A 27,760-nucleotide genomic window follows, 5' to 3' on the forward strand; every position below is an offset into this window, starting at 1 on the left:
GCGCCTGCGCCAAATACATCAGGCGAGGTGGTGGCGTGGAGGAAAGAGCCGTCCCCGACCCCGCCTCCTCTCGCGGTTTTTGGCGCGGGAGAAGGTAGATCCGGGCCTGTTTGTTGCCGGCCGGCGACGGTGGTTGGTTGGATCCGTTGCCGAGGAGAGCATGGCTCAACGGGGCTCGAAGCAGGCAGCCTTGGGGCAGACGATGGAGGCGGAGAGGCTACAGGAGGCAGAGGCTGCCTCGGAACGGCATCAGCAGTTGATTGCAGGTAAGAAGGAGGAATGTGGAGTATTTCTGGAATGAAGCAGGCTTTGTTGGACCCGCTGGGCTGTCTTAGCCGGCTGTGATAGATTTGCATTGTAGGATGAGGAGGAGAGAAAGGTGACTTACATGACAACAGGTCTTTCCAGGCAGCAATCCACAGGGCTTCAAGGAGAACGGCGAGGCTTTACGTTTGTCCTGGCTTGTTTTATTTGGGGTGGGGGGCGCTGCATCACGGTGACAAGGTCATACTGTGTGCCTGCATTTCACACGTTTTCAATTTGACCTCGGCAGTTGAAAACGTGTTCTGGCTCTGAGCCCAATCAGGAACCGTGACTATCCTTGTGAGATTATACAGACTGGGAATCCATGATGTGGCATGAGAAAAAATTTCCCATGGTTTCATCCAGGTTTCCTCATCATAAATGTCTGTCGGTGATGTTGGGCAATTAACTCGAGTAATTGCAGTAACAGTTGACTAAATCTAATGGAATGAACCTACACAGACTTTGTAAACATCGTCATGGCTTTATTTGTGGAATTAATTAATCTGTGGTTTATTGCACTGCAACATGCTAATTTTGTTCTACTGAAATTAAGTTAATTGCTGCATACATAATTGTAAACTGCCCTAGCCAATCATATTTTAGTGTATAAAGTGTATTAGATGAATGAAGGTTTCCTACCACTTGTTATAGAGTCTCCAGAATGTGAGATGCCTAAAGCAATGTAGTTAAGGAGCAAAGGAGAGCATTCTTCACTTTTAACTATCAGCTATATTTTACCATTCAAATGAAACATGTCATAATGTAGTTGCACTTGCATATGGAGAACAAAAGATTTGCCAGTTTCAGTCAATTCTTCTGTGTAACTTGCTTTGAAGTAATGATAATCATATGGCATCAGAAGTGCTCAGGCGTGAGTTTCCATACTGTGTAAAATCATAACATTGTTTATTTTGCTTAGTGTGTTCTATGAATCCTTGAATTCAGCCATTTAGTCTTATCTAATTATGCTGAACATGTTGTATCAGCCTTATTGTTGCCTCTGACACCATCAACAATCATTGAAACTTTTAGAAAGAACAGCTTTTGAAATCTAAAGTCTTGCTATGCATAAATATGGCCATATGTTATATACTTGCATCAGAAAAAGATGTCCAGGTATGATGTATTTTCAGTATTTTTTGACTCCTTTCTCAGCGACCCTGGTATTTATGTCTTTATAGTTTGTAATTTAAAAAACATGTACGGTGTAAACTTTGCTAGAGATAATTTATTCTGCCTTTCTTAGGCATACAGGGGAGGAAGCACTACCATATTTTTAAAAATTTCTAAAGGTAGAAATAGGAACACACTTTCTTCATTTATTGAATATAGCCCTGTTTTATTAATGTATAAACAATTCATTCTGTCTAGTGTTAAAGCATATGGATATTGTATCTACTAATGTTTTTTATTTATTAAATTTATATAGTTGCCCGTTTCACTATCATGTCTCTGAGCAGTTTACAAAGATAAAAAACAGAAAACAATACAAATCAAAAATAGCCACAAAGCCATTACAGATAAAAGTATTAAAAACATAATCAGCGGGAAAGTACCACTGATTTTCCTAAAATCTCTAACCACTTAGCAGCTCTCCAGCAGATTCTCAGACCAGATGGCAAAACCATGATCTCAGGTGAAGCCATGTGATTATATATGCTTTTTTAAAAAAATAATCTTTATTAATTATTTACAGTAAAATTGACAACAGAATAATACATAGGGAAAGGGACAAGGGGTTTAAAGACACAAACCATATAATCACATAGTACAAATCGTGAAAAGCAAATAAAACAGACCGAGAGTTATATCTACTCTTCTATTAACAAAAAAATATATCATCCCAGCTAAACTTTCCAATACATAGAATATCCTTATCATTAGAAAAAGAAAAACAAAAAACAAAACTACCATTGGTCATATCTTATCAACCTTGTAGGCCTAATAAATTACACAAATCAATTGAGTGGGCGATCTCATCACTCGTCTCCTAAATTGAGCCTTCTTTTAAGCCATACAAAACATTTGTTCCAACTTATGTTATATAGTTATTCACGTTTATCTTTTAAAATGTATGCTTTTTGTGTTCCAATACACTGCATATACCTCCTAGTTGGGGATATACAGAGAATAGTGTGAATTGAATTGAATACTTAATTTGATGAAATGTGATTTGTCTTTGCAACAGAAGTACTCAGTGTACTTGCAAATCAACAGAGGGAATAATACCAATAAAAGGAAGTAAAGAAGATAATAAAAAGGATAAATAATACTACAGCCACACTGTATGAGTTAATATATATTGTATATACATGTGAGAGAGAACTGCAAGAACTAAGTATTCAGTAGAGGGGGGAAAAACATCCCTGTGTCTAGGTAGATTGCAAAGTAGGCTTAGATGAGATAGATACCCTGGTTTTCAATATAAGTTTGCTAGGGGTAAAACTTGGGCTTTTCCTGTGCTTGGGGCGCACTGGCAATATGTGCTCAAGCTGATCAGTTCTGCCCTTAGGAATGTTGAAAATGGTTTAGTTGTAATTAAAGCTAGTAACTTCGTCTAATCTAGGCTTTATATAAGAGCATGTTTCTGCCCACACTGGGGATGTCAGAAAAACATAACAGCAAGTTGAACGCAATGAAAATGGATTATTTAAGAAGTGTGCATGACGAAACAAAGATAGATGCACAGTGGTGCTTAACAGTTTGTGAACACCTTTGAATTTTCAATATATCTACATAAATATGACCTAAAATATAATTCCTTTTTCCTCAATAAATACATAAACCAGTATAATTTTGAACTAATTTGGTTGATTAGGTTGCTCTTATTTAGTTTTAGGACTTGGATGGAGATCAGATCATGTTTTAGGTCATATTTATGCAGAAATATTGAAAGTTCAAAAACGTTCACAAATGTTTGTAGGTCAAGAATGAATGGATGACAACTGAATACAAAAATGAGTGAAGAGTAAAGGAACAAGTACATTGTGATTTGGTCATGTGGGGGAGAATGATTGAGGACCAAATTACAAAACAGATTTAAGAAAAGTGAATAGATCAAAATGACGGAAAAGATTTAAAAAGTCATATCTGAATGGAGAACAGAGATCCTGAAAAAGAGATGTATTGCTATGGTAGAAGATGTGATGGTTTGCAAATACAGGTAGTCCTTGACTTATAACCAGTAGCTTAGCGACTGTTCAAAGGAAATCTCCCTCCAAGGTACTTTTGACCTGGTTCCATCAGACATCCCCCCCAACCCATGGTTATGTGACTGCATTTCAGGCAGTCGGCAACTGACCTGCATTTATGACTGCTTGTAGCATCCTAAAAAGGGATGCGGTGGCTCAGTGGGTTAGGACGCTGAGCCTGTCGATCAGAAGGTTGGCAGTTTGGCGGGTCGAATCCTGAGTGCCGCGTAACAGAGTGAGCGCCTGTTACTCGTCCCAGCTTCTGCCAACCTAGCAGTTCGAAAGCACGTAAAAATGCAAGTAGAAAAATAGGGACCACTACGGTGGGAAGGTAACAGCGTTCCGTGCGCCTTTGGTGTCCAGTCATGCCGGCCACATGACCACGGAGGTGTCCTCGGACAAGCGCTGGCTCTTCGGCTTTGAAACGGAGATGAGCACCGGCCCCTAGAGTCGGAAACGACTAGCACACATGTGCGGGGGAACCTTTACCTTTATCTAGCATCCTATAGTCACATGACTGGTTTTTGGCAAAAAAATGTCACAGTGAACAATAGGCTTCCTTTGTGATCATGGATTCATTTAATCACCATGGTGACTCAATAACTGCAAAAAAGTAGTAAAAACAGGTCAGTCACACAATGATCTGTTTTACAATTGTCACAAACTACGACTGTAATAGGCAGTCTTCATTGTGGTCATAAGTCAAGGACTAACTGTATAAATATAAAGAGATACTGTGTAGTCATTGATTTTTATCAGGCCTCTTGTAGGGATGACTTAAGCCTCTTTTTAACAGATTTTTTCTGTTTTGTAGCCACCCAGTTTATTATTCTGTCACCTCTACACTTTTCTGATTATTTCTGTTTTTATTGTCAGGTTTTCATCATTTGTTAACTGCCCAGAATTGTTGGAAGTTGGGCAGAACATAACTTTAATAATAATATATTTGCAAAAGGCAGCTTTACTTGGAACAGCTTGTGTCCTGCAATGATACCTTTAATAATATTAAACAACTTCCTATCCCAGGTCCTTGGAAAGTATTTGATAATTGGGCAAAAATACGAAATCCAGTCTAAATATCTGGCTAACTGTGCAGCCAACCATAATAATGTTAGTATAAACAATTTATTTTACAGGTTTATATACCACTCTAGTTGTTGAATGAAGTGGCTTGCAATCTTTAGTACTACACAAATCTGGTTACATTTCTTTTTTCTAATTTTCTACCTTTAAATTCTTTTGTTTATTATTCTTTCTCTTCTGTATTGCATCCAATTTTTACCATAATATGGAATAGTGTTGAGTACCTATGTATGTATATGTGAAGAAATGATATATTTTATTTTTGTATGTTTTATAATGGTTATAATCTGCAACCCAGTGAAATGATACTACAGGACAAAAACTGGATTTTGTTGCTGTGTAAAAAATTTAAAAACTGAATGGATAAATCATTTTGGATAGGCTTTTGTTAGTTGGAGGAAAATTATAACTGATAGTTGAAAGATCTGAGAGCTGGACAGAGAACCTTCTAAACTTCTAAAGTGACCAAAGATGGTGGCTGATGAGATCTGTGAAGTAATAATAAGCTTTAAGGAGGAAATAGAGGATTCCAAGAAAGGCTTCACTAGAAGGAACTCCAGCAAATTGTCAAGGGAACAACTTATTTCATCTAGGAAGCCAAAAGTAACAAGAGGAGCCTGAGGCTGAGGCAGAGTGTTAAGCAATCTATGTTCGTTATGTAAGGATAATTGGAGTTAAACTTTATAAATCATTAACTCATCAACATCCGGAATAGTATACTACGTTCTGTGGTACTTAGCATTTTAAAACTTGTGCTATAAAGTACATATATTATCAATATTACAGATATTTGGGCAAGGAAAAAATGTAATAAAACTTTTAACTTTTTAAAATACAGAATTTGCATAGCAGTTTTAAACTCAAGTTTTGTTTTAATATTGATGGTATTGGAATAGTACAGTAAGTGAAGTGTTTATTTTATGTGATTGCTGTCATATATGTTAAATATGATCATTATAGAGAAAGGAAGTGCTAACATAAGATGCTTGGTTTTCTTAATTATGAAGGTTTTTAAAACATTACTAAACACAACTGGCTGGGTTGACATATCATACTAAAAAATCATGAATTACCCACCCGTACTGGCTGGCCTCATGCAGCCTGTGTAAAACCAGACACACTAACTTTTATAATTCAATTCAGTTCAATCTATTTTTGGTTTAACTGCGAGTCAACAATATAGGAATTAACAAAAAATGCAGAAGTCAAATAAAATAATAACCAATCTTAATTAAAATGCTTTGTGTGTGTGCGTGTGTGCCTTTGAGACAGTGTTGACTGATTCATGCTGACGGTCTAGATTAGTCTCTGCAATTTTCTTAACAAGATTTTTGGAAGTGAAGACAAGATTGCCTTCTTCCTAGGCTGAGAGGGGATGAGAATCTAAGCTCATCCAATTGGCTTTATGATTAAGGCAGGATTACGGTAGAAGTCAAGTCTCCTAATTTCTAGTCTGATGCTTAACCACTGCACCAAACTGGCCCTCTAAAATACATTATTATATTAGCCATTTTGTATCCACTGCAGGATGAAGGCCTCTTCCATGTTTCCACCCAAAAAATACATTAAAATATATAGACATAAGTAAAACATTCGGAGCATTATAGAATAGGGATTATAAAGAAAATAAAAAGAACTTTCACGAAAATCATTTTCTAACAGCCTCTCAAGCAAAACTTGCCAGCTTCCTTAACTAACTTTCCTTGTTTAAATTAATCAAATATTCAATTTTATTTGAATTGGGACAGGGTAATTTTTCCTTTAAGAGCGGCTTCAAAAATTTTCTGTATAGGCAGAAGTGGAAATAGGGCAATAAATAATATGGAAATAGTTATGTGATTTTAATATACCATATTTTCCGGCGTATAAGATGACCCGGCGTATAAGACGACCCCCTACTTTTAAGAAGTTTTTCAAGGTTTTTCGTCTTATACGCCGGAAAATACTTACATGCCCTGCCCTCCCTGTCCGTCGCAGAGGAGGCGAAGGCCCGACTGGCCCCGCCGGCCCTCTCGCTGCTCCCGTGCTTCTGCCAGCCCCCGAGGCGCAGCGTTTCCCGTGCGGCAGGCAGCGCCGGAGGGCAGCCGCCACCCCGCCACGGCCGGCGCCCCTCCTGCTTCCCCCCCAGGCCTTGAACTTATCCCATTCGGCGCAGGGCAGGGCAGCTCCGCCCGCAGCCTCTTTTTTAGAACTCACGTGCCGCTTCCCTCTCACCGTCGGCCGAGGTGCGCTCGGCCCGGGCTCCCGGTCCCTCTTCCCGGCCGGCTTCCCGCCCTGCCCCTCATGGAGCTGGCCTGGGGGTGCAGCCTCTCGGTGTGGCTGCTTTTCCTGGGCAGCCTGGCGGTGCGGCTCCCGCGCTCAGACCTGTTGCTGAGCTGGCGGCTGCGCGTGCGCGTGGGGCTGCTGGCCGTCTTGTAGGCGCTGGGCCAGGCCGTCCTGCCGCTGCCCCTCAGCACCGCGCTCACGGCGGCTGCCTGCTGGCTCGTCTCGGCCAGCACCGCCCGGCAGAAGCGCATCCCTGCGGGGGGAAGAGCGGTGCTGGTGACAGGTGAGTCCGGAAGGAAGCCCATCTCAGCAGGAGGATCCCATAACAAGCAGGAAAGAGTCCCTGCAAAGGCAGAGACCCTCTAAGGGCCACTCATCTGCCAGCTGCTCCTGGACTTCCAGAGACTGACTGGCCGATGCCCAGTTCCCACTGTAGTGGAGTTGGGCAGGGCTCAACTCTAGGCAGAGAAAGCACAGCCTGAGGCTACAGCTTTCCCAAGTTGCTGGTCCCCAAAAGTTAGGCTCCCCAAGTCTCCTTCCTTCCCTCTTTGCCCCATGCGAGTTTGCTCGAATGTTGCAGCTGCTGGAAGGCCCCGCCCCAAATACTTACTCTCCTTGGAAGGAAGCGTGTTCTTCTCTTCCGTATTCGTTTTCTTCAGCTTTTTCTTATCAAACTTCTCGACCTCCGAAAGATCCGGTTTGTCGCACATCTTGGCCAAACAGGAAGCTAAGCCTATACCTTCAGAACTGCAAAAAGCCACATGGTTCCTCGTGGGGCTTCCCGGAACAAGGGGCCAGCAGCCGCAGCCCCAAGCCAGGCCGAGAAGAGCGGCAGGCACGGGGGAGGAGCGGGGCCAGAGGGGGAAAGCAGGCCCAGGGGGCGCCGCCCCCACCCCAGGCCAGGCTCCGGGAGAACCTTCAGCACAGGGACGCCCCTCTTGCCTTTGTGCGCCAGCCCGCCTCGCTCCCCGGCCTCTCCCAGCGCCTCTGCTGAGCCACTCGCGCGGGAAGCGCCACTCGGCTTCACGCGGCCCACCCAGCAGTCCCTGGAGAGGCGCACACCCCCCATGAAGGGAAAGGGAAAAAGCGCCTCTCCGCCGCGGCTCCGGGTCCGCGGGCGTGCAGAGGGCGCCGCTCCCTAGCCCCCGCCCCAGGCCAGGCTCCGGGAGAACCTTCAGCACAGGCACGCCCCTCTCCTCCCCGGCCTCTCCCAGCGCCTCTGCCGAGCCACTTGCACGGGAAGCGCCGCTCGGCTTCACACAGCCCACCCAGCAGTCCCTGGAGAGGCGCACACACCCCCCATGAAGGGAAAGGGAAAAAGCGCCTCTCCGCCACGGCTCCGGGTCCGCGGGCGTGCAGAGGGCGCCGCTCCCTAGCCCGCGAGTTACCTGCAAAGCTTCGCGTGGGGAGAGCCGCCCGACGCTCCCGCCCAGCCGTGTCCCGGAGCCGCGCCGGCTTTGCAAGAAAGTACGCTCGACTGATTTGTTTTTTTTTTCCGGCGTATAAGACGACCGGGCGTATAAGACGACCCCCCAACTTTTGAGAAGATTTTCAGGGGTTCAAAAGTCGTCTTATACGCCGGAAAATACGGTAGTATGGCCAGAAACACATATGGTATTTCAGGGAATTGTCCCTTCTTGGTAACTCAGTTCATTTATTGAAATTGCAATTTGGTAAGTGGCTCTGTAAGGGGGTACTGTTACATATCTAATACATTATTTTGATTAATGATCATTGAAATTTTTTTGAGTGATAATAAGAGCACCAACTACTTGAGTCCATAAAAAGAGTGCCCTGATATCAGTAATAAGGGATTTGTTTTATTTTATGCTCCCCAACTTTTGTTCTCCAGATTTCAAAATCTTTTTCTTTTTAGCATTAGAATTAAGGATTTTATAGAACAATAACTGCCCACTGCATATAATATGTAATTGCTGACTTACCACCCTCATTGCGTCCGCAGATAATCGCCCTGCCGCCCTATTTAGAGTGGTCCACTCCCTTTTTAGTCAAGAGACGGGAGAGGACCCCCTACATAGACGGGCTGAGGAATTTAGTAAATATCTGGTGGACAAAATTGCTCAGATTCGGGCTGGTCTCGACTCTGATTGGGCAGTATCTAACGAGAGGAAAACGATGAAGTTGGCCGAGTACATTTGGGAAGAGTTCGATCCTGTGACTCCGGATGAAGTGGACAAGATCATGGGGAAACTAAGTGCCGCCACATGTTTGTTGGACCCGTGTCCCTCCTGGCTAGTCTATGCATCTCGGGAGGTTACACGAGGCTGGCTCCTAGCAGTTATCAATGCCTCACTGAGTGAAGGGTACTTCCCTGCTGCCTTGAAAGAGGCGGTGGTAAGGCCCCTCCTCAAGAAACCGGCACTGGACCCAGCTGTTTTAAACAACTTCCGTCCTGTCTCCAACCTTCGCTTCCTTGCGAAGGTCGTTGAGAGCGTGGTGGCACGACAGCTCCCTTTGAACCTGGAGGAAGCTGAATATCTAGATCCGTACCAATCGGGTTTCAGACCAGGGCACAGCACGGAGACGGCATTGGTCGCGCTGGTGAATGATCTCTGGCGGGCCCGAGATAGAGGTTATTCCTCTGTCCTGGTCCTATTAGATCTATCAGCGGCTTTTGATACCATCGACCATGGTATCTTACTGCGTCGTCTTGAGGGGCTGGGAGTGGGAGGCACCGTTCTGCGGTGGTTCTCCTCCTACCTCTCGGACCGTTCGCAGACGGTGTTGGCAGGAGGGCAGAGGTCAAGCCCTAGGCCTCTTAATTGTGGAGTGCCTCAGGGTTCGGTGCTCTCGCCCCTCCTGTTCAACATCTATATGAAGCTGGTGCTCTCGCCCCTCCTGTTCAACATCTATATGAAGCCGCTGGGAGAGATCATCCGTAGCTTCGGGGTGAAATATCATCAATATGCTGATGATACCCAGCTATTCATCTCCACCCCGAACCAACCCAGTGATGCCCTCGATGTGATGTCCCGTTGTCTGGAAGCGGTACAGATTTGGATGGGAGAAAACAGGCTTCGACTCAACCCGGCCAAGACTGAGTGGCTGTACATACCGTCATCTCGTTTAGTCCAAGAGGTTCCATCTCTGACTGTAGGAGGAGAGATGTTACCTCCCATTGATAGAGCACGCAATCTGGGCGTCCTCCTAGATTCACGACTCAGTTTTGAAGATCACATTGGAGCCGTGGCTAGGGGGGCATTTGCACAGATTCGTCTTATATACCAATTGCGCCCCTTTTTGGACTGAGATGCCCTACGTACAGTCACCCACGCACTCGTTACCTCCCGTATTGATTACTGTAATGCTCTACATGGGGCTGCCCTTGAAGACCACCCAGAGGCTTCAGCTGGTGCAGAATGCAGCTGCACGGGTTGTGATGGGAGCTCCCCGATACTCCCATATTACACCCCTCCTGCGTGAGCTGCATTGGCTACCAGTTGCCCTCCAGGTGAGATTTAAGGTGCTGGTACTTACCTTTAAAGCCCTACATGGCTTAGGCCCAGGATACTTGCAGGACCATCTGCTGCCGGGAACAAATTCCCATCGTCCAGTACGCTCACACAGAGAAGGCCTCCTCAGGGTACCGTCAGCTAGGCAATGTCGGCTGGCGACCCCCAGGGGGAGGGCCTTCTCTGTGGGAGCGCCAACCCTATGGAATCAGCTCCCCCCTGAGCTTCGGATGGCCAAAAACCTCCAATCCTTTCGCCGCGGCCTCAAAACACACCTGTTCCACCAGACTGACCTAGACTAACAGGCATTTTAATTAATTTATATTTAGTATTTTTAATTCATTTTTTTAAATTCTCTAATTTTAATTTATTGCACTGATGTTCTCAATTTCATTTTTATCTTGATTTCTGTACTTATTATATGTTTTGTTGTTAGCCACCCTGAGTCCTTCGGGAGATAGGGCGGGATATAAATCCCATCAATAAATAAATAAATAAATAAATAGAAGCAGAAGTGGGATTGTTAAGTGAGATGTCACATGATTGGTTTGCTCAACTACTGCAGTCCTGGCACTCTTGGTTCCAGTTTTTAAGTGATCTCAGGGCCTGTTAAGTGGACAGAGTTCCAGGTAAGCAGCACAGGGTGCCTCAGTTGGGTGGAGGAGACTGTGGAAGGCCTGGCTAACGTCCTATACAAGTTCCTCTTTGCTTAGGAGTTGAACATTCTCCCTCCCAAAATCTAATCAGGATTTTCAACCTCTGAGCAAAGAGACACTTGCATGTGGCCTGCACTGGGCCTTGTAACCCACCCACCCCCCCGGCATCCTGTGCTCCTTACCCCACTGTCTCTCCACTCAGAGTCTAAAAAGCTTCCTTGCCAAAATCAAGCAGGATTTTCAGCCCTTGAGCAGAAAGACCCTCCTAAGCAGCCTGCACCAAGTCTTCAAAGGGCTCCCCCACACCCTGTGAGGCGCCTGGACTCCTTACCTTATTGTGCTGCCTCTTCACTTGCGGGGGCGAAAATTCAGCTTGGATTTCAGCTCCCTTTTGTCTCTTTACATTACATACATAATTTTACATTCATTAAATTACGTTTAATAAAACTTGATGTTGCATTTTGTCTCCTCAGTTTGATTTCATATATATTTCCAAATGTAACTTGGATTATAATCCTAGAGAAATCTGTGTATATTCTCAGTGTCCCTTCTCACTGCAATTCCTCAAGTAAGTTTATGGTCTAGAATAGATTCTAGTGGTTAAGGCATCAGGCTAGAATGCGGGAAACCATGAGTTCAAGTCCAACCTTAGCCATGAAAACCAGCTGGGTGACTTTGGGTGAGGTGGGTTGGGCTGACACTCTCTTAGCCCAACCCACCTCACAGGGTTGTGAGGAAAATAGGAGGAATTGGTGTTGGACATCTTCATTACCTTAAGTTATTAGCAAAAATAATAAAGGCAGGATACAAATATAAAAATAAAATAAATTAATTCACTTTCATTGCATTTCAGGAAAAGCACATAAAGAAGGTGGATCTGCACGAATGTCACTCCTCATCTTAGTGTCCATCTTCTTAACAGCTGCTTCTGTTATGTTGATGGTATATAAAAACTTTCCCCAACTTAGTGAGTAAGTATACCACAAAGAATTCATTCCATTTCTAACATCTGTAATTATACATGCTTAGAGAAGTTATGTAAGGTCTTGTGAGGTATTAAAAGATGGAAAAAAGATGGAAAAGCATAACGTATTATTAATTTCAAAAAATCCCAACAAATTACATTTAGTTTTCTCTTGTTAGCAAATTATTATACTGTAATTATTTGCAGATAATACTTCTTTCAAATGGTAAAATATGTATGTTAACTGTAAAAATTATTGTGAGATAGGTTTATATTGATTACCTGCATCCTTGCTAATTCAGATTTAAAAGGTCCAGTTTGTAAGTAAAGTGGATGAAAGTTCAAATAGCACAAAGATAATCTGATTAAGAAACTATCCTTGGGTTGAACACACAATTTGCAGATGACTTTTGAGGGACCCAGGAAGAGGGGTGGTGTAAAATTCTGGCTCTCCTAGATCTCTCAGTGGCTTTCAAATCTATCAGTTGTGATATCCTTCTGTACTGGCTATGGGCATTGGGAGTAGAAGGCACTGCATTGCAGTTGTGCTTCTCCTTTCTCCATAGCCAGTTCCGGTGGGTGTTGGTGGGGAGGGAGAGGTTGAACCCTATGCCCCTGTAATGTGGGGGTGCCTGAGAACTTGAGTCTCTTGCATCTTCTGTTTAATATTGCTATTGCTAAGCACATTGGTTTGTGCTTAAATTGTAAGCCGCCCTGAGTCTTCGGAGAAGGGCGGGATAGAAATGGGATTAAAATAAATAAATAAATAAAATAAAAATAAATATCTACATGAAACTATTGGGCAAGGTCATTTGATAGCACAGGGTGCAGTATTAGCATTATTCTGATGTACACAGTTACACCTCTCTACCCTGAGCTATGCATATTATACTGTTGCACTGCTGTCTAAACATCTGGAGGTTTGGGGGTCTGGATAGAAACAGTTTTGACTCAATCCTGTCAAGACTGAGTGGCTTTGGGTTTTGAGTCCCAGGGTCTGTTGATATGTCAGCTTTGACTCTGGGCAGGGTTGCTCTTCCCCAGACTGAACTGATGCGTACTTTGAGGTTCCTCCTGGGCTCATGGCCCCTACTCAATAGATAGGATGACCTTTACACAGATTTGCCTTGTGGGCCAATTGCACCGTTTCTTGGGCTGGGAAGATGCTGCTCATAATGATGCCTTGGTCACTTTCCATCTGGATGACTGCAAAGTGTTGTCCATGCCTTTGAAGATCCCCCAGAAGCTATAACTGGTCCAGAATGCAGTAGCATGACCAGTGTTGGATGCTCCTAGGTTTGCCCACGTGACATCCCTGTTGAGTGAGCTGCCGTGGCTCGCAGTTTCCTTCTGGGTGCAATTCAAGGTACTGATTATTATCTTTAAAGCCCCATATGGCATGAGACCAAGTTCTCTCTCAGAGCATTTGCTAATCCCATCAGATCTAATAGGATAGACATAAATTTTCAATTCTTTGTCTGCTATGCAGTGATGAAAATAATTGAATTTGAGACTTTTTTGGTGAAATCTGTTTTGGAACCTTGTTTAGAATGATGATTTTGAAATTGACTAATAATTGCCAGAAAATTAAGTTGGAATACTTTGTTCATCTAAAACAATCTAATGATTTCTGAAGTAAACATTGCAGTGACTATACAAGAAGACTAGCAAGATTTGATGTTGGATTGTTGAATTAGTTACATGAATTGAGTGATGCAAAATTGGTACAATGGGATCAAAGCTTTCATTAAAAACTGGGAATTATAATATCATGGTAGTTTATATGTAGTACACTTTTTGTTGACTGGAGGCAAGAGTTCACTATATCTATTAATAACATTTTCTGTTATTCCCCTGCAGAGAGGAGAGAGAATGTATAAAAGTTCCTAGAGATATGGATGATGCTAAAGCCTTAGGAAAAGTACTCTCTAAGTACAAGGAGACGTTCTATGTTCAAGTATTAGTGGCTTATTTTGCTACCTATGTCTTGTATCCTTTCTAAAAATATATACAAGTTGCTGTGGAATGTGATATGATATATTAATAATATATTAATAATCCTTGTAATGCTATGGTTTCACCTCTAAGATGAAAGAGTGAAATAGATGCATAGAGACAAACCATATTAACATACCAGATGAAAACAATGACCGTAAAAAACCCAGGAAAGAAACAAAAAAATAGATCCCCTTCAGCAGCCAACATTCAGATAAGCAGGGATCAACATCAAGCAGAAAACAATATTCTAAGGAGGAAATCGTATCTCCCATCAAAACTGGCAAGAAAACACCAATGCAGCAAACCCCTCATTCAATCAAACTAATGATGTTACCTAGTTGGGTAATGAAATACCTTCCAGCTCAGTGAACATCAAGAATTCCACATTGACTTTAATGGATGAAAGAAATACCTTAAGCCTTACAGATACTACTAATAAGTATTTGTCCTTTATAGGTTGTCCTTGACTTATGACCTCAATGGAACACAGAATTGCGGTCATAAATTGAGACACCACCTGACCCAGTTAAATTTTATGACCTTTTTTACGATGATCGTAAAGCAAGTGTGATTGTAAAGCAGATCATGTGGTCATTAAGTGAACAGGTCTATTATGAGTTGATAAGAGATGCAGTTTTTTGACAGATGAATCTTTATTTTAAAAAATGTATATGAATTCAACTGCAATCTCTACTTGGATTTTAGATTGTGATTCAGACTGTTGCATCTGTCATACAGAATATTAAATGAAAATTTATTACTGCTTATTCAGGAAATACTTTTTTAAAACTTTGTCTTGCATTTTAATTTTTTATAGTTGAAAACATGTCTACCCTTCAGTAATCTATAGGATTATACTGGTCTCATTTGTTCATTAATTTATCGAAATTTGTTCTTAACTAGACTCACCATCTAGCCTGCAAACATTTGCTATTCCTGGATCTATATTTTTGAGTATACTTTCAGGATTTCTTTATCCTTTTCCATTAGCTCTATTTCTTGTTTGTCTGGTAAGTATTTATTGCAAAGGTAGTATGTGCTTTCTTTTTTAAAAAAAATACTTAAGCTATTGTGAAAAGCCGAGTATGTGAATAGTGCAAAATATCAAGTCTATTCTTACCTAATGAATGGCATGGGAATATATTTGTCCTTTTTGTACTTTTTAAATGCTTCCTAGGGAATTCAAATCTATTTAAAGTAAAAGAAATGCAATTCAAAATGTTAACTCGGTAATAACATAGAAATAACTATTGCAAATAATATTGAACACAACCAACATCTGGTTCTTTTAAAATATCTCTTAAAAACTTTGAAAAGTCATTTTCCATATCATTTTTTCAGGAAGGCTTCAAAAATATATAGTTATTGGTAAAAATGCCTGACTAATCATCATCATTGTCGAAAACCTGCCACAAATATGATTTGAATAATAAGACCTGCTAAGGTTTATAACATGAATATACTCACAAATACAGGGCTTTATCCTACAGTTTAAAAGAGGCTTGAATTCTCTAGCAAATGAGCAAAGAATATAGCTACCACAAAATTGGTAAATATACTGTACCATATGCTCCTTTCCTAAACTGTTGGAAAACATACAGCAGTATAATGATTGCATTAATTGAGCCCGAACGTTACAGAAATATAAATTGCGATAGTGTAGCAAGCTCTGTCAAAGAATTTTAGATCAAACTGTTTGGATTGAGTAGAAATTCACATCTTTCAACATCATACATTTATAAAGCACCCTTAGCTAAAAAGACTTCCTAAGAAAAATATCTTCTCTGGTTACTGATAGTTTGGTAAGATAAAGGTTAGGTTACTATAATGTGTTTCTTGCAAAGCTACTTAAAAAATTGAATGTTTTAGCTACAGTTGCAAGAAAAAGTATGTGAACCCTTTGGGATTACGTGGAGTTTTGTATGAATTGGCCATAAAATGCGCTCTAAACGTCATGTAAGTCACAACAATAGAAAACACAGTCTGCTTAAAATAATACTACACAAACATTAGCTGTTGTCATGTTTTAATTGAACATAAGATGGAAACATTCACAGTGCAGGGTGGAAAAAGTATGTGAACCCCTAGCCTAATGACTTCTCCAAGAGCTAATTGGAGCCAGGAGTGAGCCAACCTTGACTCCAGTGTGATGATATTGGATGTGTTGCTGACAGCTGTCCTGCCCTTTAAAAACACACACCTGTTTTGGGTTTACTGGTCTCAAGAAGCACTGTCTGATGTGAACCATGCCTCGCAGAAAGGAGCTCTCAGAAGAATTACGATCAAGAATTGTTGACTTGCATGAAGCTGGAAAGGGTTACAAAAGTATCTCCAAAAGCCTTGATGTTCATGTGTCCACGGTAAGACAGTCTACAAATGGAGAAAGTTTAGCACTGTTGCTACTCTCCCTAGGCGTGGTCGTCCTGTAAAAATGACTGCAAGAGCACAGCGCATAATGCTTAATGAGGTAAAGAAGAATCCTAGAGTGTCAGCTAAAAACCCTACAGAAATCTCTGGCACATGCTAACATTTTTGTTGACACATCTACAATAAGGAAAACATTAAACAAGAATGGAGTACATGGGAGGACACCACGGAGGAAGCCATTGCTGTCCAAAAAAAATATTGCAGCACGTTTGAAGTTTGCAAAAGAGCACCTGGATGTTCCACAGCACTACTGGCAAAATATACTGTGGACAGATGAAACCAAAATTGAGTTGTTTGGGAAAAACACACAACACTATGTGTGGAGAAAAAAAGGCACAGCACACCAACATCAAAACCTCATCCCCACTGTAAAACATGGCGGAGGGAGCATCATGGTTTGGGGCTGCTTTGCTGCCTCAGGGCCTGGACGGATTGTTGTCATTGATGGGAAAATGAATTCCAGAGTTTTCAGGACATTTTGCAGGAAAACGTACGACCATCTGTCCGACAACTGAAGCTCCGCAGAGGATGGGTGATGCAACAGGACAATGACCCAAAGCATACAAGTAATTCAACAAAACAATGGCTTCAACAGAACAGAATACGCCTTCTGGAGTGGCCCAGTCACAGTCCTGACCTCAACCCGATTGAAATGCTGTGGCATGACCTTAAGAGAGCGATTCACACTAGACATCCCACGAATATTGCTACACTGAAACAGTTTTGTGCAGAGGAGTGGTCCAAAATTACTCCAGATCGTTGTGCAGGTCTGATCTGCAACTACAGGAAACGTTTGGTTGAGGTTATTGCTGCCAAAGGAGGGTCAACCAGTTATTAAGTCCAAAGGTTCACATACTTTTTCCACCCTGCACTGTGAATGTTTCCATCTTATGTTCAATTAAAACATGACAACAGCTAATGTTTGTGTAGTATTATTTTAAGCAGACTGTGTTTTTCTATTGTTGTGACTTACATGACATTTAGAGCGCATTTTATGGCCAATTCATGCAAAACTCCATGTAATCCCAAAGGGTTCACATACTTTTTCTTGCAAATGTAGACTAGAAACTTATTTATTTTTTTTACTTTTAGAACTGCCTAGCCCAGTAATAAATACATTTAGTTCTGGGCACAGCTCAGATAATTGAAGTCCACATTATTTGAGAATTACTCCCTCATTGAAACTTGTTCACTGAATTTTTCTACACTATTACAAGTTTCACCATCACATTTAGAATTAACATAACTAGCTGTTAGGAATTTTGCCTCCATAATGATGATAGTTACTTTGGGTGCTCTCTTTCTACTTGCTTGCTTGGTGCCCACCTTAAAAATGTTCAGATGCAAGGAATATAGTGTGTTGCATTCTCAGGGTTTTTCTGTTTTCAAAAATGTGCTGCTACTATCTGTTTTGTTTTTGTGTATTAGAGTCTTTTTTCCATGCAATCAAACCCAGACTTGCATTTTAAACTTTTCATACAGTTTAAACCAAAGAAGGAGCAATTTTAAATGTACACATCAAATTTTTGTATTATTTTGAAATTTATTTAATTTAGTTAGAAATCATTGTTGCATATTAATTACATTAAATTGAGTATCTCTATGTAAGATACAGCTTTTCTATTTATTTGCAGTGCTCTGGACTTGGAGCTTCCTTTTGTTATATGCTATCATATTTAGTTGGAAGACCAGTTGTATATAGATATTTAACAGAGAAAGCAGTAAAATGGTCAAAACAGGTAAGGTCACTCTGGTGGAACATACATCCTGAATAATTAAATTAGTAACAGGATATCTCATCATTTTTTTCCTATTTCTGGTCATAAAAGCTAGTTTATTCCTATAACTGATTATAGTATTAAGGAGTGATAATGTGTCTCACATGAGCTGAAATACTCGTGTGTTTTTGGCATGAAGCAGCCCTGCTAATTACCTAGCTTTTTAATACTGTTTCTGCCTACCTTCTATTATTCAGCATCTGTGGTCCCTTTGCTTTCATTGTTCTGACAGAACAGAATAATGGTGGGGAAAGGCAAGAAGGATCCATCATATGAACAGTTTCATTACTTCATCTCAGCATCTAGTCCGATTTTCTAATCAACAAGCAAGCAGATGGCATGACTTAAGAACAGTTATAATATTTAGGTTTGAAGGTTAAATATGTTCAAAACAGTTGGAAGAATATTTCTTTCAATGAATGACAGATCAGGAGTTGTTGGGAACACGTTTCTGTTTTTTATATAAGTTTTTTAATTCATTTTTTCCATACATACAATAGTAATTTTTCAACCAACATGCTGTCGGGAGTTTACATGCTAATATTTAATTCCTAATCCTTTCTTCTTTCCTCCAGCCAATGGTAAAATAAATCCCAGGTTTGATAATAGTCCGTTTCTTCTTTTTCTTTCAGTCTTATAGTCAATCTGTCCATCTCTGCGCATTCTAGTATTTTTTTAATTATTTCTTCATCTGATGGTATTCCTTCATTTTTCCAGTGTTACACAAATATAATTCTTGCCACTGTTGTGACATGCAAAGTCAGGTATAAGCTTTGTTTATTAGTCTTTTCTGGCATTATACCTAATTTAAAAAGTTCAGGTTTAAAATCAACATGTTCTCCTAACATCTTTTCTAGCCAAGTATGTATCTTTTTCCAATAATTCTTTATTTCATCACATGTCCACCAAACTTGATAATATGTGCCTGACTTACTATTTACATTTCCAACATCTATTTGACATATTTTTAAACATTTTTGCTAATCTTGCTGGTAGCAAGTGCCATCTATAAAACATTTTATATAACTTTTCTTTATAGGAAGTTGATATTGTGAATTTATAGTTTCTTTCCCATAAATTTTGCCATTTTCCTAATCCTATATTATAACCAAAAAATTTTTGCCCATCTTATCATTGTTTCTTTGACTTGTTCACTTTCCATTTCTAAAGTTAATAAAAAATTAAACATTTTATTAATTTTTCATCCGAAGTCAAAAATGTCTTATCAAACACAGTTTGTTTCTTATAAAATCCATACATTTTAACATCTTTATCATATCTAGTTTGCATTTGTAAATGTGTCCACCATGTTAGGTTAATACCCTGATTTTCCATTTCTTGTTTAGATTTTAAATTTCCTTCGGAGTTTAGAAAATATCTATATGTCCAGATTTTTTCAAAGTCACTAAATTTGGGTGCAAAAATGCTTCCATAGTTGCCAACAACCCTGGAATTTAAAAATATATTTTACTTTTTATTTTTTCCCATGTTGTTAACAATGCATTTCTTATATAATAATTTTGGAAATATTTATGAACTCTATTTTTCCCATATCATAAGAAAGCATGCCACCCCAATTGTAAATCATGCCCTCCAGATATAACCACCTTTTGTTTTTAAGAATTATCCGTTCTTTTATTCACGTTAATACAGATGGTTGATAACTCTGGTAGGCCAAATCCTCCTTTTTCCTTAGCATCTTGTAACAATTTCCACTTAATTCTAGCTTTCTTTCCTTGCCAAATAAATTTCAAAATTAGTGAGTTCAAATCTTCAAAAAAAAAATTCTACAAATTTATAGGAATGATTTGAAATAGAAATAAAGTTTTCAGTAGTAAATTCATTTTCACTGTGGCAATTCTTCCTAATATTGACAATTGCAAATTTTTCTATTTTTCCAAATCCAGTTTATTTGAGTCAATAATTTTGTGTAATTATCTTCTTTTATCATTGAACATCTTGCTGTTAACTGTATCCCCAGATATTTAACCTTGTTAACTATCTGTAATTCTGTCTTTCCCGATATTTGGGGGGGGTTGCTTATCTGTAAGGTTTTTAACCATTACTGCACAAAATAATGGCAGAGAGACTGAATATTTAACTGAATTTATACATTCAGATCAGAATGGTGTTTTTTGTTTTTTTACCAAAGAGACAAATTAAAAACAATTTAAGAGTGGTAATGGATGTATTAGAATACTATGAATTGCATCCAGGAAAACAAATGGCACTAGTATTTCTGGATGCCCAAAAGGCATTTGATAATGTTTCTTGGCAATTTATGATTCAACACTTACAAATAATGGACTTTTGGACAGAATTTTATAAATATGATAAAAACGATATACAATAAACGAGCGAAAGCGATTGTGAATGGAGACTATACGGAGAACTTTGAGATAAGAAAAGGCACAAGGCAAAGATGCCTACTATCTTCACTGTTATTTTCACTCTGGAAGTTTTAAATAGAAATATTAGACAAGATACAGAAGTTAAAAGATTAGAAATAAAAGGTGAAGCATATAAATTACAAGCGATAGAAATAAAAGGTGAAACATATAAATTACAAGCATTTGCTGATGATTTGGTGTTTATTTTAGAAGAACCTTTGGAGATGATTCCTAATCTCTTGGGAAAGATAGAACAGTATGGAGAAAATGGCAGGACTGAAAATAAATAGAGAAAAAACTAAAGTAATAGCCAACTTCTTTAGGCTAAATTCAATATCTCAAAGAGAGAAAACAGAATAAAGCAAGCAACAAGAAAAAAAGAGGAAAAAAGCCAACTGTCTTAGGTTAAAATCCAGCCAGGAAAAAACAAGCCAATTTCTTTAGGCCAAATCCAACTCCTCCAGTTGAGTTTCAGATGTAAAATATTCGCTGTCTTCGAATAATTTCTGTTTTAGTTATATCCAGAGTCAACAACTCTAGTTATGAAGAGTCTTTTCACTTAAAAACTCACACAAAAGGACTTCGTTTAGAACAGGTGTTGTCTCAAGATCACACACACTGAGATTTTCTTTATTGTTTGGTGTTACTATAATATCGTCTTTCACCACTAGATGTCCTCATATGCTGTTTAGTCAATGTCTGGTTTCAAAAAGTTGTTACAAAGTTTTCCTTTTAAAGTTCTTTATACCTTATTTACTCTTAGAATTATAGCTAAAAATGATTTTTCCACCTCTTGTAAATTAAGTAGTCTTTCTTTGAATCAATCTGAGTTCAGTTTTAAGAGATCTTTTGTATTCCTTGAAAAGCCTTCCCACTTGTAGTTGCTCGCCGTCTTTGACTTTCTCCTCTAGTCCTTCTGGGGTTTTTACTTTTTTTAGCTCTTCACAATCGGGGGGGGGGGTCAACATTTTTAATTGTAGTTCCAGAAGGAAAAGGAAAAAAGAACTGGCTCACCCAGTTTCAGCACGCTGTTGACAGTCAGCTGTTTGACGGAGCGCCGCAGCTCCTTTTCTTCCGGCTGGTGACAACTTGGGTTGCCTGGGCGAACCCAGCAGCCTTTCCTCCGTCCTTTCAGAGGGTTTCTTCAGTCCGCCTGGACCGATTGCCATCTGGTCCGGACTCCTGAAACATCCCTCCTTCTTCATTGCCCCTCCAGGGCAACTTTCCGACCCCTTAGGGTCGCCGGGCAGAACGAAATCGGGCTGGGAAGCTGGTGTACCGGCTTCTTCTACCCGTCTCGTCGCACGCCAAACTGGAACCTGGAAAAACAAGACATTTTCATTGGCAAATTAGGAATTCTGTGAAATGTGAAAGCTTTCATCCTGCTACCAAAGTATGTATGGCATTAATCTTTTTGTGTTTTACTCTCTAGAAATTTATGTTGCCGATGTCATTGATATTTCCCTTTTATGTGGCTGGTATTGATTTCATTACACAAAGGCTAATACTCCTGAGCTCCAGTAATGGGATTTATTACTTGGCTAAGATGAAACTGCTGAATTTCAAAGCAAGATTATTTTAATTAAGTATTCTTATGTCCCACAGGTTGAAAGACACAGGGAACATCTCATTAACTACATAATATTTTTGAGAATCACTCCTTTCCTTCCTAATTGGTTCATCAATATAACTTCTCCTGTAATAAATGTGCCATTGAAAGTATTTTTTATTGGTACTTTTCTTGGTAAGAATTCTTTTTAATATTTAAGATTTTAAAATATACATGCTTCTTTGTATGCATGATTTATTAGTGCATAGTGCCATCTGTTGGGCCAATTATAGAAATTTTGGATAATTTTCATATTTTGATCTTTTTTATGAGAATTGTTTATAGATACAAGCATATGTATAAACAAATGACCAGCAGCATCAGTGTTAAAATTTTACATTTTCCACAAAAATCTATTTTGAATCTCTGAAATAAGGTGGGTAGATAACATAATGGAGACCTGTCTTTTTTATTGTTTTTTGTTTTGTGCCCAGGATGTGGAAATTGTAGTTCACTTAACCTAATTCATTTAGCCAACTGATACAAATTTTTCAGGGTTTCTACTTATTACTTACATTCATTCATTATTTTGTTAAGTAATATGTATGCCACCTATGAGAGTTATTGGGGGTCAGGTGGCATACAAGTTTGAAAACCAAAGTATCTGCTCTAACTTGTATATGCAAGGCAATCTTTTTTGGATGCTGGTTTCATAACATCTTGTATTCCCTTGCTATAAAAAGGATATACACAGGAATTTAACATAGCTGCCTACATTTTCTGTTATGACTGCTTTGGCTTAGATAAAATAACGGTCACTTGCTAATATTAAAAGTGTGATTCTCTGTATTGAAGCTATTTATAATTTCTAACCAAAACATTTTTACCTTTTGTTTCCAGGTGTTGCGCCACCATCTTTTGTAGCAATTAAAGCTGGAACTACACTTTATCAACTTACTACAGCAGGTGAAGCTGTTTCCTGGAACTCAGTCTTTATCCTTATGATTCTAGCAATTCTGTCCATTCTACCAGCACTTTTCCAGAATAAACTTAAACAAAAATTTGCATAAGGATCAACCTGGATCTTCATTTTCCATTTCATCTCAGGATCCGCTCTACTTCTGTGATTCCTTTTCTAATGGATGTTAAATAACTTAGTAAGAGGAAGCTGAAGAGACACTGAAATTTTTAGATCTTTTAATTTTGTTCGGTTATATTTATGGGGGGCGGGGGGAGGGGACAAAATCTACAGCTGGAAGAAAATTTTAAGGTGAACCACACCTTTTGAAGAATTCTGAGGCATTGTCAATTTTAATCTAAAATATTGAATCTGAATTTATGCTTTGATTTCTTTTTGATCATTTAATATGAATTATTTGTTTCTCCCATCTTTTCCTCATCACTGAATCCTAAGAAATTTACAAATTGCACAATGAATTCTATAATCCCAACGGAGTAAAGAGACTGCATCATTTCTTTATGCATAAAGTCTTCATTGAACACATGATTAGGTGGCTTGACCAGTGTTTTTCAGAAATTTCTGGGTCCTTGTTTTTTGTTCATTTTGTAAAAGATTGAATGATTTAACTCTAGGATATTATTTTTTTGTTTTCTTGAAATGGAGCTAATTTATCATGGTACATAAAAATACTACTTTTAATATTCCTATCTTTGTGAGTATTTCAGTTATTTGGCTAAAATTTAATGAAATTGTTATTACTTGTCTGTCAAAAAGCAACAGTCATCAGAATACATTTTATAGTGGTGGTTTTGTAGGAAAATATGTAGGAATGGCCTTTTATTTTGCAGTCATTTTCTTTTGGGTGGCAGGATTTATTAAAGTTTCCAGGTGTAGCACCATTTTTAAAACTTACAAATACAATTTGGCTAAGTAAAAATTCAATGAATTGCTTGAATCTAAAAAACCAAAGATATTCCAAGTTCCCCTTAAAGCCCAGATTCCTTCAGTCATATTTTACCCAGCAGTTGAAATGAATGAGAAGTGCCTAAGTATGAATATATTTCAGACTGCAATAGAAGAAGTGTTATTCACTGGGCAAAAATTAACCTGCAGAAATTGTATATTTTGTAAATAGGCCTTGCTAATATGATGTATCCTTTTTCAAATGGAAAAGTATCGTATTAAAAATGAAATGAAGATTGACTTTTGAATTTTAAGTACTCTTCAGGCATTTTACTTTCAAAAGTAATGATACATTTTGCTGAATTATTATTGTCATGGAATATTTTTCCTGCATCTATGAGATCTAATATACTGTTCTACTTCAGAATATCGCTCAACCATGCCTCTATATCTAATACTGATTGTTCCGTGCGCTTAATTTTATTACAAATAATCCTTGTTTAATGACACTAATTGAAACTGGAAATTCTATTAAGTGATGTCATGCATTGAAAAACCATGTGACCATGACACATAGCAGTTCCAACAGTTTCGGTTGCCATTGTTTAGTGAGAACCATGTATGATCATGGCTTCCTATTGGCTTTTCCTTTGATTCGATTCTGGGAAGCTGACAGGGCAGGTCACAAATTGTGATCAAGTGGCCACAGCACTTGCAGCTATCACTCATTCAGTGCTATGCTATTGTACGTTTGAATGGTTGCTGAATGAGCAGTCATTAAATGAGGACCACCTGTAGATATATGCAATCAAATGAAAGTTTTACAGATCATACAAGCAAAACCAACTTTCTTTGACCGTCTCTGAAACAAAGCCAATACGTAAAGCAAGTGTACAAGAAATTACATTTTAATACCCAGATTTCTATACCACCTGCTTTCTAAGACTGCAGGCAGTTTACAACTGTAAAATGATCACAGTGTCAACCAATCAAGCCATACAGCCACCGAACACAACATGGCATCTAATTACTACAAATAATATAATTGGCCTGTGTAGGACCTATTCCATTCCTATATGCCTATGTGTACTTTTTCTGTCTGAATGACATGCCATTAGTACTTGTTTCCCAACTCACCTAAAATTTATTCAGTTTTGAATAAAAGGCATTCCGTTACTTTGTTGAAGGCGCAGCTGTAATACTCTATGCTTCAATTTCAGGTTTTAGAATGTTAGTGGTGGTTTACAGGTAGTCCTTGATCTTCGACCACAATTAAGCCCAAAATTTCCATTGCTAAGCAAGACAATTAAGTCATTTTTGCCCCTTTTTGTGACCTTTCATGCCACATTTATTAAGTGAATCACAGTTATTAATAGAATAGAATAGAGATGGAAGGGACCATGGAGGTCTTCTAGTCCAGCCCCCTGCTCAAGCAGGAGAACCTATATCATTTCAGACAATGACTGTCTAGTCTCTTCTTAAAAATCTCCAGTGATGGAGTGCCCATGATTTCTGGAGGCAAGTTGTTCCACTGGTTAATTGTCTTCACTGTCAGGAAGTTTCTCCTTAATTCCAGGTTACTTCTCTCTTTGGTCAGTTTCCAACCATTATTTCTTGTCCTACCCTCTGGTGCTTTGGAGAATAGTTTGACACCCTTGTCTTTGTGGCAGCCCCTCAAATACTGGAATACTGCTATCATGTCACCCGATTCTTCTTTTTTTTAGACTAGCCAAACCCAAGTCCTGCAGCCGTTCTTCATATGTTTTAGTCTCCAGGCCTTTGATCATCTTAGCTGCTCTTCTCTGAATTTTTCCCAAAGTCTCAGCAACTTTTTTGTAGTATGGTGACCAAAATTAAGTTACTAACAGGGTTGTTAAATCAATCTGGCTACCCCAGTGACTTGTCAGGTCACAAAAGGTGATCACATGACCCCAGGACATTGTAACTGTTATAAATACATGCCAAGCATTCAAATTTTGATTAAATGACACTGGGGGTACCACAACCATTATAAGTGTGAAAAATGGTCATATGTCACTTTTTCCCATGCCGTTGTAACTTCGCTCACTGAATAGTTATAAGTTGAGACTAGCATAATAGGTGGGAGAATGTGGACAATTTAAGAATAAAATAACCTGAAACCTTCAAGATGACTGACCAGCAATCTGATATACAAAAGGCCAAATTAACACTTGAATTATGGTAGCAAAGTATTTGTTTTAATTTAATAATTCAGAAAGAATGAGTTGGAGTTAATTTTCACTGAAGAGATGGAACATGGAATTTATTCAGACCTAATCCAGATTGTAGTGATAATCTTGTTGTTTTTTTTTAAAAAATAGACCTAAGTAAGTGCTTTATTAGACTGAAATTACTTGAGACTACCTGAAGTAGCAATTGTTTAATCCTTGGTGAATTTTTATTAATATGTATGTATGCAAAATACAGGATTCTGCAATCTCCACGCCCTGGCCATCTTGAAAACGGCCTTATTTTCAGTGGAGTCCTTGAAATGTAAGAATGTGGGAAGAGCATTCTACCACTTTTTATAATATGTACTGAATTCTTTTACTGCAGGATTATATGTAAATTTCTAAGAATATATGCTTAACTTTCTCAAGTATAGTTTCCTTTCAATTCACTGCTGCAACTTTTTTCAGCAGTACATGCAGTATTATGGCAATTAGAATTTTGTACTGCTTAGATCTTTTAAGAGATTGGTTCAGGTACGTCTGAAAATGTATAATTAATGCCATGAATTTGATATGAATTATTTTAGTCAAGTTAAATGTTTACAGTTGTATTTACTGGGAAATAAGTGTAATGTTCTTGATGAATTCTGCCAATACAGAGGCAATAATATATTCTGTCTTTGTTGTTCGGGATATTGTATAGCTTGAATTGGTTTGTTTAGGTTTTAATAACTCTTTGCAGTTCATAATACATAACATTTTTAAATAATTTTTTAAAATAAACTATAATTAAAATAGTTAAGCTATTGACTCAATAATCACAGCAAGCTTTCTTTTTCACAGCCTTTCTTAGCCATCTCTCTTTGTGGCTGAGAAGACTGACAATGAGGATTGAATTTCCATTGTTCAGTTAGTCTTCCTATCAGGCATTACAAAAGAACAGCAAAAGTGCCTGGTTTGGAACACAAAAGCTACAAGGATTAAAACAAAATTGTGTTATTTTACTGCTGTAAAGATTTTGAGCAGCTAACATTCTCTTGAATGTAAAAAGATGACAGCAGCATTTTTTCTGCGTATACTATTACAGAGCAGCACAAAAAAGAATATTGCATCCACTGAATCATCTGAAGAGGCTCTTCTGCATATTTTTATTCTGCATGTCTTATTTTTATCTGATTTGTTCTGTTGGTTTTATCTTTGTCTGATCTATTTTTTTGGTATAAAATTAGGGCTCCATATGTTGAGAGGCAGCAATACATCAATCCTTTGATAGCATCCTAAAATAAGAATGGCCAAACATCCCAATCTTGTAAGTCCTTTGTACTTCTGCAAGTGAGAATGGCCATTTTGATTGTTTTTATATGTTTATTTTTTGGAGGAAGGTCTTTACATGCATGATCTTGCCCTTGGGCCCATCACCTCAAAACAAAAAGATAAACATGCCTTTCTACTTAAACTGAAAAGGCAGGAAGTTGAATAGTGAATTGGAACTTCATGTAGAAAATGGGAGTTTTTTCTTACCAAATATATGTAACCTAGTGTTTTGAATACAGACTATTTCAATCCTAAAGTTTGGGGAAATGCTTTATTTTTAAATGAACTGAAACCATTTTTATTTTTGAGA

General features: G+C 38.9%; 2 protein-coding genes across 2 annotated transcripts; one reads left to right on the forward strand and one right to left on the reverse strand.

Annotated features, from left to right (window-relative positions):
• Positions 1 to 27,567, forward strand: TMEM41B (transmembrane protein 41B). The gene is made up of 7 exons (XM_081314670.1): positions 1 to 266; positions 11,828 to 11,945; positions 13,799 to 13,927; positions 14,853 to 14,946; positions 17,998 to 18,102; positions 22,137 to 22,275; positions 22,981 to 27,567. The coding sequence occupies exons 1-7, from the start codon at positions 161 to 163 to the stop codon at positions 23,148 to 23,150; spliced, it is 861 nt and encodes a 286-aa protein (XP_081170796.1). The 5' UTR covers positions 1 to 160; the 3' UTR covers positions 23,151 to 27,567.
• On the reverse strand, positions 7,012 to 7,806 carry LOC308663864 (uncharacterized protein). Its single transcript, XM_081320635.1, has one exon. It carries the CDS (start codon positions 7,553 to 7,555, stop codon positions 7,304 to 7,306), a length of 252 nt encoding a protein of 83 aa, XP_081176761.1. The 5' UTR covers positions 7,556 to 7,806; the 3' UTR covers positions 7,012 to 7,303.
• Positions 27,568 to 27,760: the final 193 nt, after the last annotated feature.

Source organism: Vipera berus (assembly GCF_964194415.1).
Source record: "Vipera berus genome assembly, chromosome: 1".
NCBI classification, from domain to species: Eukaryota; Metazoa; Chordata; class Lepidosauria; order Squamata; family Viperidae; genus Vipera; species Vipera berus.

Bases quoted from the DNA above. Each gene is read 5' to 3' on its own strand.
- TMEM41B (XM_081314670.1), top strand. From the start codon at position 161: ATGGCTCAACGGGGCTCGAAGCAGGCAGCCTTGGGGCAGACGATGGAG. The intron at 13,928-14,852 runs GTATCCTTTCTA...CTCACCATCTAG, and splicing joins TATTTTGCTACCTATGTCTT to CCTGCAAACATTTGCTATTC. The intron at 14,947-17,997 runs GTAAGTATTTAT...ATTTATTTGCAG, and splicing joins CTCTATTTCTTGTTTGTCTG to TGCTCTGGACTTGGAGCTTC.
- LOC308663864 (XM_081320635.1), bottom strand. From the start codon at position 7,555: ATGTGCGACAAACCGGATCTTTCGGAGGTCGAGAAGTTTGATAAGAAA.